This window comes from Nestor notabilis, unplaced genomic scaffold (assembly GCF_000696875.1).
Source record: "Nestor notabilis isolate BGI_N333 unplaced genomic scaffold, ASM69687v1 scaffold1395, whole genome shotgun sequence".
NCBI lineage: Eukaryota > Metazoa > Chordata > Aves > Psittaciformes > Psittacidae > Nestor > Nestor notabilis.
Genome location: NW_009929588.1, coordinates 2,545 through 12,673, shown reverse-complemented (window position 1 = coordinate 12,673; position 10,129 = coordinate 2,545). Strand labels below are relative to the sequence as shown.

At 39.5% G+C, this 10,129-nt stretch overlaps 1 protein-coding gene across 1 annotated transcript; it reads left to right on the top strand.

Annotated features, from left to right (window-relative positions):
* The first annotated feature begins 314 nt into the window (after positions 1-314).
* Positions 315-9,304, top strand: RNF8 (ring finger protein 8, E3 ubiquitin protein ligase). Its single transcript, XM_010015036.1, has 7 exons — positions 315-437; positions 1,933-2,673; positions 3,766-3,828; positions 4,591-4,680; positions 5,882-5,989; positions 6,967-7,171; positions 9,035-9,304. Exons 1-7 carry the CDS (start codon positions 369-371, stop codon positions 9,178-9,180), a joined length of 1,422 nt encoding a protein of 473 aa, XP_010013338.1. The 5' UTR covers positions 315-368; the 3' UTR covers positions 9,181-9,304.
* The last annotated feature ends 825 nt before the right edge of the window (positions 9,305-10,129 follow it).

Sequence of the window (10,129 nt, the reverse complement as noted above, 5' to 3'; positions counted from 1 at the left end):
TTACTGGTTATGAACTGTATGTAGCTTAGTTTCTGAGCCGTGCAATTGATGGTGTGATTTACAACAGTATTGTGTGTTTAGGGCGTGGTTGTATGTGCATGTTTTTGATGGTAGTTTTCTGGGCTGTTTTTTTCTGCATTTTTCCTGTTCACAGACAGTTGAGCAGATGCAACTAGCAAAAGAAGAGGGTAAGAAGTAATCTTGAGACCCACAAATAATTGTACTGCTTTGAAGAAATAGTGTTTATGACATAAACTGAATTTACCATGTTGTTGCTGATTGCAGTTACTAAACTACTTTGTTTATAGGTAACTATAGGCCGAGGATTAGATCTCACATACCAGCTGGTGTCAAAAACCTGTCCCTTGATGATCTCTCGGAAGCACTGTGTTTTCCAGCAAAATGCAGAAGGGCAGTGGACTGTCAAGGATAACAAGGTACAGAAACTGCTTAAAGACCTTATGCCTTGAGATTTGCTGAAGAGAATGCCCTGTTCGGGCTCAAGCAATGTATTAGCTATGATAAAATATGGTATAAGTGTGATACAAGGTCCATGGGAATGTGCCCTGCCTGTTGTGCACTTGCAACAGGAAGCTTCAGTCTGCTGCAGTTGTGATGCAAACTGGATTGCTTTCTGAATGTAGATTCCTATCTTGGGTTAGCATTTTTCAGACAACTGTGAACCTGTTTTGTGTTGCTGTCTTAAAAAAAATTCCCATGAATTTTGGGCAGTATTCAAAAGGATAATGTTCTTGTCCTACTAAAGAAAGGATAAACTGACACTCCTTATTGTAGTGACACAGGTGCTTTAGATATAATCAACTACAACAAAAATTTATTCTTAGAAAAACTATGCTTTATGGTATGTTCCAACGAGTTTCTTCTGAAAGTCCTCCTCAGCTGATTAGAATTAAGTGTGGACATCAGAGTTCTCAGCTATGTTTCACTGTAATTTCACTAGCCTGTTTTTTATATCATGATCTCTCCCCTTTCTCATTCAGGCTGAAAGCTGTAGAATGAGTAATTTGCTTTAAAATGCACTTGTAGAACAAAATTGTTTGACGTGTTACGGGATTTGAAAGCTGCTGAGATCAACACCAGATTAGTCAGAAAGGAGCTACTATTCATAACCACTAATAGTGGCTACTATGAAAGTTACACAGCTCTTAAAGAAAACTGTGTTGCAGTACTTGTATAAACTTGAAAACTTACAATAATTGCATGATTAAAAACAACTATGGTAGGTTAACAATTAACACTTCCTCTGTTATCACTGCTACCAGTTTAAGTCTTTGAGATATGTCAATTATGATTCTGCAGTTCATCTTAAGTGCATATCAGTTTGTTGTTTTTCAAAACTATTTCTTGAGCTAGTCTTGTATCTCATTTACAACCCCTTTTGTTTTGAACATTATCTTTAACATTTTCCTTCTTGTTTATATTCCCTCTGTATTTATGAAGAACTGTCTTTTTCCTTTAAGCAGTATAAGCTATGCTTCTTTTTCTTTTCTAGTTTCTTCTTGGAATTCGGGTGACATTAATTGTCAAGAATAATCACTGCAATATTCTATGTTCTTGACAATGATCTACTGTGGAGTCTTTTTATTGGTTAATTTTTATTTCTGAAGGTTTTGGGTAGCTTTTTCCTTTAGCATTCTTTTCCTTCTGCACAAGTGCATCTATTAATGTTGTTCTTGGTGCTTGTACAGAAAATCTGTAATGCAGGGATAATGCATGGTAAGTAATAGAATGCAGTAACTAATAAATGGGACACTAAGCCAATAAATTGGGTATTGCAAAGTTTATTTAAAGAGGTGGCTTGTTCTTAATGCAACACTGAAGAGATTGGATATGTTTACAGTTGCCAGAAATAACTTGTAGAGGACTGTGTAACTGCATATTAAATTTTGCTGATTCTCTTTTCATTGGCAGAGTCTAAATGGAGTCTGGCTTAACAAACAACGTCTGGATCCCTCAAGAGCCTATCCTATTGCTGAAGGAGACCGTATCCAGTTGGGAGTGCCTTTGGAAAACAAAGAGAGTGCTGAATATGAGTATGAAGTAATTAAAGATGAATGGGAGAAAATCAGACCCTTTTTAGCCCAGAGGAACGACCTGGGGAAAGCTAAGAGTTCAAGAACTAAGCGTAAATTTAGTTTGGAGGAATTGGAGACATCTGGATCAGAAGGCCCCTCAAACTCCAGATCCAAGAGAGACAGAATATCCTTTGACAGTGAACCTTTGGGTAAATCATGGGGAAAGGTAGAAGAGGCCACACAGTTCACAGAGAAGATGGATGTCAAGCTGCCTCCTCCTGGACCAAGTGAGGAGGATAGGGGTCCAGTATGTAGGAGCCCTGTGCATGCTCAGAAAGTCGTGTCTGTCCTGCATAAGGACCAGAAGGGCTCTGGTCTTGCAGAGTCATGGACTGGCTTGGAAAAGCTGAGGAAAACTCTAGTAGATATAACAGAGTTAAAGGTCAAAGTGCAGGAGAAGCAGGCGGCAGTTCTGAATGTGAAGCAGAAGCGCAGGAAGTGTGCCCAGAAGGATATCCTGGCAATGGAGCAAGAGCTGCGGGAGTTGCAAGACCAGCTGTGCATGGAGCAAGAGCACCACCAGCGACAGGTGGAAGAGCTGAAGAGGACATTCTGTAAAGAGCAGCAGAACCTAGAGGTATAATGGTGGTATTCTTTTTGGCCTGTGTCTTTTCATTTATATTAATTTCTAATATAAGACATAGATCCAAAATAAGATCTTGAACCATACGGTAACAAACAATGTTTGCATGAATTACTCCTGTTAAAATTGCCATGGAAGTATTTAACTTCCAGACGTGTACCAAAAGAAAGTGCAGAGACAGAAAGGATTGGGCTGCATAGGGAATTAGGAAAAAGGTACAAAGTGATATTTTTCTAATTTGTTTACGAACAGGTAAATTACAGCAAGATGGTATAGCTTTTCAGTTGGTAAAAAAGTGTGGTTTTAAATAAATCAGAAGTCTTGGCCTGACCTCCTGTGGCTAGAGAGGACAAGTTGAAAAGAATTCACCTTAAGTGTGAATTTCTTTTGGTATATGCCTGAATTAATGCTCAGTTTGCATGGCAAATCCACTCCCTTTCCAAGCAAGTGAATTAGTGTCTTTTTTAATCCCTGGAGGGAAGGAAATTTTGTTTTCAAAAAAGACTTTTTGGCACTATGTGTATGTTGGTAAGTAGCTTTTCTAGATAACAAACTGAAATTTTTCTATTCAAGTTTGCTCGAAATCTAGTTTAAAGGAAGTAAGGATTCATCTTGGAGTGAGATTCATAATTTATCAGCTACTTCCTTTAAAGTCTGCTGCTAAAAGCAAGATACCTGTATCAGAAGTACAGAAAGCCTGGAGTTGTGTGCTTAGGCACGCTTGGAAGTTCCACTGGAGCTGTAGGTATGTCTGAATGTGATCAAAGGTGGAGTTGCAGCTTTTTCTCATGTTTAAGCTGTTGATGACCTCTTTGCTTCTATGAACATGCTGGTGCCTTTAGAGCTAGAGGTGTTCCAAGTATATAACTGTAAATGATGCATCCACTTTAACCCTTCACAGTAAATGATTGCTCTAGTTTGTCTTACACATGTAACACTAGAGTGGGACATGGTAGGGTTTGCTGAAAACCAGAATTGTTTCTTTCAGCATAACCTCTAAAGAGAGGGTGCAAAATAGTAATTTTCTGTCCCTTGCTTTCTGCAAGTCCTTTTTTTTTTTATTTCCTCTTTTCCTTCCCTACACAGGGAGTAAAGGGGCAACATGGAGAAGAAAATCTGAAGGAGCAGCTGGCCCAGGTCCTGCAAGAGGCAAGTAGTTATGAGTCTAGGTTTGGTCTGTGTGACTCTGATACTTAAATCTTACTGCTCTTGGTAGAAATGAGGACTTTGCTTTAGGTGCAGATTGGATGATATTTATCTACAGACCAAATTCCTGTCAGAAAGCAGCAGACCTTCCTTTGTGGGTGTTGCTATTTGCCAGTACATATTGAGAGAATGTCCACTCAAATCTAAAGCATTAAGTAGCTGCAATGGGTTTGTTTATTTAAATTTGGTCTTTTTTGTGAGGTAAGTCTGCTGGGTATCTGTTTAGGGGAGTTGGTTTTGCAATTTTAACCAGATGGAAAAAAATCACTCTTGTTCAGGAACGTTTTTGAAAGAGATTGCCACAACTTAGGTTTTCTAGGCTTTTTGCAAAAGGTCTTTCCTTTTTGAAAGCTAATCTGAAAACAGTTTCATACAAGGACAGGTTTTTGTGATCTTTATGTGTCAAATACCCCTGGATACTGTATATTCAAAATGGTGACCATAAAGTCTAACTGAAGTGAAAGAGTAACCTGGGAGAGGGAATGAGCAGTGCCATGACACTGGGAAGGTCATAAATAACTGGCGCTACATTCCAATTTTAAGTTAAGGCTAAACTGCCTAACACCCCAACTCATATAGACGTGTTGCTCTATTAGGAGGAGACTAGGTGAAATGAGTGTGCTGAATCTCATGATTATGGCCACATATATTTAATAGGATAGCTTATAATGCCCTTTTATAATTTCTGGGATGGTACTGTTACAGCATCATGCTTTGATGGAGGAACTGAGCCGTAGTAAAAAAGATTTTGAGGAGATAATCCAAGCCAAAAATAAAGAACTGGAAGAAACCAAGGTAAGGAATAACCAAATTCTTAGTTCTATTCATAAGTGAAACATGGTATGCTGCAGCAGAGGAAATGGTTTATTTAGCATTGGTCTTGACTATATTTTGTCTCTTATGGTGAAAACCTCCTCTACTTTGAGGTGGTAGCTGACTCTAGTTTCCAGGATTGAGGAGGATACACCCTGCCCTGTTCCTAAATTAGTATTGAACAGTCATTACTACATCTTTCTCAATCATAAAAAAAGCCCAGAACACCTGAACTGTTTGTTGTGCTGGAGAAGTGGGTCCATTCAAACTGTTCTTTAAAGAAAACAACCAAGGGAAAAAAAAACCCACCACCAAAAAACCCCAAACCACAAAAAAACAAAAAAAACCAACCCCAAAACTACAAAAAACCCCAACAACAGTGTGTTTGAAAAGTGAGGTGCTTCATTTTCAGTTAATGTGTGTTCATTCAAGTAAAACTGCAGTGTTCCAGCAATCCTACAAGGGAGTGTAGGACTGAAACAACATGGAGTTTGAATAATGAATAAGCAACATTTCTCCCTGTCCTTGACACAAAATGATGAGTGGAAAATAATGAAGGAAATCCTTTCCTGTGTTTTATCCTTGGAAATTATCATGTTATCCACCTCTGGCTGTTTGCTTTATGTTTTTTTTGTAACTCTTCCTGTTTCAAGTATAGCTTCAATTGGAAGAATTTCTCTGTTTTAAGAAGATAGAGCAGGTACCTAGGAGTGTAATTTAACTCCAAACAACAATAAAAAAATTATCGGACAGTTAAATGCAAGTAAATGTTTTAAATTCTTATGCTTCCTCTTTTTACTATTTGAAGCATTTTGTCTGTTGGGTGTGTTGCTTTTTACATCAGACAACAACTGTTCTGTTGACTTTAGAAAACACATGCCAGGAAGAGGTGAAAGAGATTCTGAAAAGATTGATCCTGTCAGTAGTTTCTTTAGGCTGAAGGGAATTTTGGAAACAGCTGCTGTTCTGGCTTGTAAGTTCTCTACAGGGATGAGGAATATTTTTATTACTGCCATGGCTACAAAGAGGAGAGAGGTTACAGATCTGGGTATAGACTTGACATGTGGACACTTGGATATTTTTACTTGTGCTACCTTCCCCTGCACACACACTTCCTGCCAATATTATGTTGAATAAAACTTTGTTCTTTGTTGGTATGTGACCATGTGTACTTTTGCACTAGGAGGAGAAGGAAAAGGTGAGAGCACAAAAAGAAGAGGTGTTGAATCAGATGAACGATGTTTTGGAGAATGAGTTGCAGTGCACAATCTGTTCTGAGCACTTTATTGAGGTATGTTGAAACTAGTATGGGTTTGCAAGAAGAGACTTGGTAAGCTTTCCCTAGCTTTATTAATGCTATGGTCAGGCTTATTTCTTTACTTTGCTAGTTCAACAGTCTCAACAGACACACAGTGAGTTCTGGGTAAGGGTAGGACCATCATTCTGTCTACCCTAATTCTGGGCAGCAATGTCAGCTTTAATGTCACTACCTGCACAGAGATGAGTGCTTAATCCTGAGATGCATACAGGCTTGCAGAAGATTTGGATGGTTTTAACTTTGCGCTCTGAGCTGCTGCTGGCAGCCTACTTGAGGAAGAATAATTTTGTAAGAGACCTTGCTTCAAGTTGATTTGGGTTGGACAGCTTCAGGTTTAGATATAGGAGGAGATTAGTAAAGGAAGGGAGGTGCAGTGTTCAGTCAAGTCCTGGACCGTTTATATTGTTCAGATAAACTCTTTGAGAAACTGGCCTACTTTAATTTGATTCTAGAAGTGATAGGCTATGCCTGGAACATAGACTTTTATTTCTGTTTGTGTTTTGCTAGATCTTCAGTTTTATTATTCATTTCTACTGCAGGAAGCCTGATGTGTTAGTCTTGTTATAATGACTTAAGAGTTAGCTGAAATTTTAATTCTGGTTGCTCAGTAATGCAAGATGCTATTCTGCAGTATCAGTATATTTCCATAATTTATCCTTTTCAAATTGGGGAATTTTATACTAGAATTAATTCTTTTTCTCTGTGTTTCTGACTTGCTATGGTCTATGGTGAATTCATTAACTGACTTGTAGAAATTGTCTGCACTCTGGCATGGGAGAGTTGTTGTGTGTAACCTCTATGAAGGCTGAAGCAAAGGGGCTTCAGGCTTCTCCCCTTGCTTCCCTTACAGGAAGTGTTCATCTAATGTTTTCCTGACTTCAGAATTTTTTTTTCTTGACAATGCTTGTGCAAGCATGCTCTGTTAACTATCCTTCTGTCAAATTCCATAGGCGGTCACTCTGAACTGTGCGCACAGCTTCTGCTCCTACTGTATTAATGAGTGGACGAAACGTAAAGTGGAGTGCCCCATCTGCAGGCAGGAGATCAAATCAAAGACACGCTCTCTGGTGCTGGATAACTGCATTGACAGGATGGTAGAAAAACTGGATGTGGAAATGAAAGAGCATCGCCTGACCCTTATCAGAGAGCGGAAAGGTGAGAGGTGGGTGGATGTGGCATGATGAGTACAATCTCTCATTCCATCTATTTTGTACAACTTTCTTTTGGCACCTACATACCAAGGAGATGCTCAGGAAATGCAGCAGAAACACTAGAAAATTAATTTTAAGGTATGTTGTGTAACTAGCTTAACTACACAACAAAATGAAATGAATGAAATTAGGAAAAAGACTTCAGTATGAATTCCACAGTTGAGTGGGACAGCTTAACCATGCTAAAGCTTATGCTGTTTTGAAGAGATGGCTAAATAAATGCAAAGCTTTATGGAATGGGCCTTGAAAATTTTACCTTTTGATTAAACTGTTGACTACAAGATTGCAAAACTCAGCAGAGCAGTGGCTGATGAGAAACTGAATTCTCTTCTGTGTGCTAGATTTTGGAATCTGAAGGGAACATTGGTGTCATGTAAACATGTAGCTGAACTGGCAGTTCCTCTGCCAAGTTACTTTTGTGAAATTAAAGCCACTGTTGCTTAAATGCATAACCTCTTGTCTAGTGGTAGCTAAAACACTGTACATTATAGTGATGGCTTTAAGTAAAACTCCAGTATGAGGTGTTCCTATTCTGCTTCCCTCTTCCAAATTTGTTTCTAGAGCACTTCACACTGGTATTTAGGTGCTGAAAAATGTAGAAGTCTTTTTCTGCTATCCCTGAAAAAATTTCTATTCCTGTATTCCCTTAAGTAATTATTTTGTTTTCCCCTCATAGAGGCAACTGCATGATCCTTCATTTTGCAGTGTGTCAAGCCTTTTACCTAATAAAAGGTGCTTTTGAAACATTTTTGATTCTTTGTGGTGGCACAGAATGACATTGCTAAGCAGTGTTAGTTCAAACTTGAAATTATAACCTATTTAAGCAACATGGGCTAATTGTCTCAGGAAATGCCACCCTGCTGAGAGGCTGCCCAGCTCAGCTTCATGAATTGCTTTCACCTCTGCAGACCTGACACTGGTCTCTTGTAATACGGACATCTGCAGATTATGCCGTAGCACTACTGGTGTGTCTCATCCAGTAGTTAATGGTGATCAGATGAAGTGGTTCCTTCATGGAAGCCTGCTTCACTTCTGTCTTGTAAACCAGTGGTCTTCATGCTTGTTTGAACTAAAAGGAAATAAGCTTATAGCTTACCTTCATATGTGATAGATGCTCTAATTATATAAACGACTACTAATAGGAAATCATTTAGCTTCACCAATGCACGCTTCGGAAGGAAGGATGAATTGTTTCCATGTAGTCTTTTTATTCATGGATGGAAACATTTGATTGAGATGAAGATAACTATATGTCTAGGAAACAGGATTTCCTAAGGAGAAACTAGCTGAAAGAGGAATAATGATGCACAGGGCACTTGAGAAGCTCAGTCAGAGCTTCCCAAGAAGCCTTTCCAAGAGCCTTGGTAGGCATCAAGAGGACAGCTTGCATGCTTAAATGTATGGAGATTTTGATGGGGCCCTGAGCATCCTGAACAACCTTTACTGGTTTCAGAGCTTCTTACCATATTTTGTTCCTTCTCTCTTCCTTACCTGGCAAGGCACTATAAGCCACTTCCATTGCCACTTGTGTGCCAGTGAAGGGATGGAGAATGTCTCCTCATCTGTGCTATCTTAATGGAAAAAGGCATACAAGAATCTTAAGAAAACAAACAAGCAAAAAACCTCCACAACTCTTTGTTCTTTTAATGCTGAAAACTGAAAAGGAAAAGGCCTATGCTCTGCAGCTTGAAAGACCTATTGCAGACTGACAGTGAGAGGCTGTAAGTTTCACAGAGAACTAGTAATTTTAGAGTTTGTGGGTACAGTGGTCACTGCTAACTTTTTTATCTGTGTGTTTTGAGTGCAGAGAAACAGAAGGTGTTGGTGAAACCAGCCACAGACAATGACAGCAGTGTCATTTCTTCCATCTACTCCATCTTGTTGATGAACAGCTGTGACCATGAGGACTCTGAGGAGGATTCTTACTATAATGAAAGCTCCTACATTATCTAAACACTCTTACTGCAGACTCATTTGCCTGTGTGCTGCCCAGAATCAACGTAATGGTGTTTGACTGACTACTGGTTGAGTGGACTAGATATCTGGAAGGAGAGACTCTGTGAAGAGGCTGAAGCTGAGAACTAGCAGCATTTGGAAGAAGGACCTTATTTTTTAAATGAATGTACAGGAGCTTGGTCTCTAGAACCATATTGGGATTGTGAGAGATCAAACTGCCATTATGCTAGATGGTTGACATACAAAACCTAGGCTTCCGTGATTGCTTGTGATCTGCTCAGTGTAATGTGATAGTTTGTATGCATCCCTGCCATTCCCTTAGTGAATGACGTTTAAATGTGTACATCAGCTTCCCTTATTTCAGGCAGCAGAGGGAATAGCTCTATTTGGGAACTTGGCCATCTGCACCGGCAGGCAGAAGAGGTGTATCAGGAAAAAGTGCCAATGTGGGTTTTCCTCTTGAATTTCATCTGGCAGCTAGAGTCATCCCAGGCCTCTGCCAGTAAAGGTAACCAAGGATGAGTTGTGGACCTTGTCAGCCTTAAATGCTTAAATGCATTGTAAGCTGAGCTGCTGGCCATCAGTTTTCTCTGTTGGCGTTGCCCATTTCCTGTTAGATAGGATGGGGAAGACTAAATCTTCTAGAATTCCTTAGCTAGTGCTCTTCTCTTATAGCTTGTTCCCCCTTCAGGCTTTTTCATAAAGGGTTTTAGAACTGGGAGGCAGCACATCCAGAAGTTACTAGCAGTGACTTCAGAAACACATATAGTTCTTGTCAGCAGCAGAGAGGAACCTTTGTCTCTTCAGAAGTGCTGCTGTCTGAATTAGTGAAATGTCATGTTGGCAGGGTAGGAAGGCAGCTTCTGTAGGCAACCACAAGGCACAGAAGGAAGCATTTAGTTATATTGTTTACAAAACATTGCTGTTGAGCTGTGGGTTGTACTAG

Bases quoted from the DNA above. Each gene is read 5' to 3' on its own strand.
- RNF8 (XM_010015036.1), top strand. From the start codon at position 369: ATGATCTCTCGGAAGCACTGTGTTTTCCAGCAAAATGCAGAAGGGCAG. The intron at 438-1,932 runs GTACAGAAACTG...TTTCATTGGCAG, and splicing joins GGACTGTCAAGGATAACAAG to AGTCTAAATGGAGTCTGGCT. The intron at 2,674-3,765 runs GTATAATGGTGG...TTCCCTACACAG, and splicing joins AAGAGCAGCAGAACCTAGAG to GGAGTAAAGGGGCAACATGG.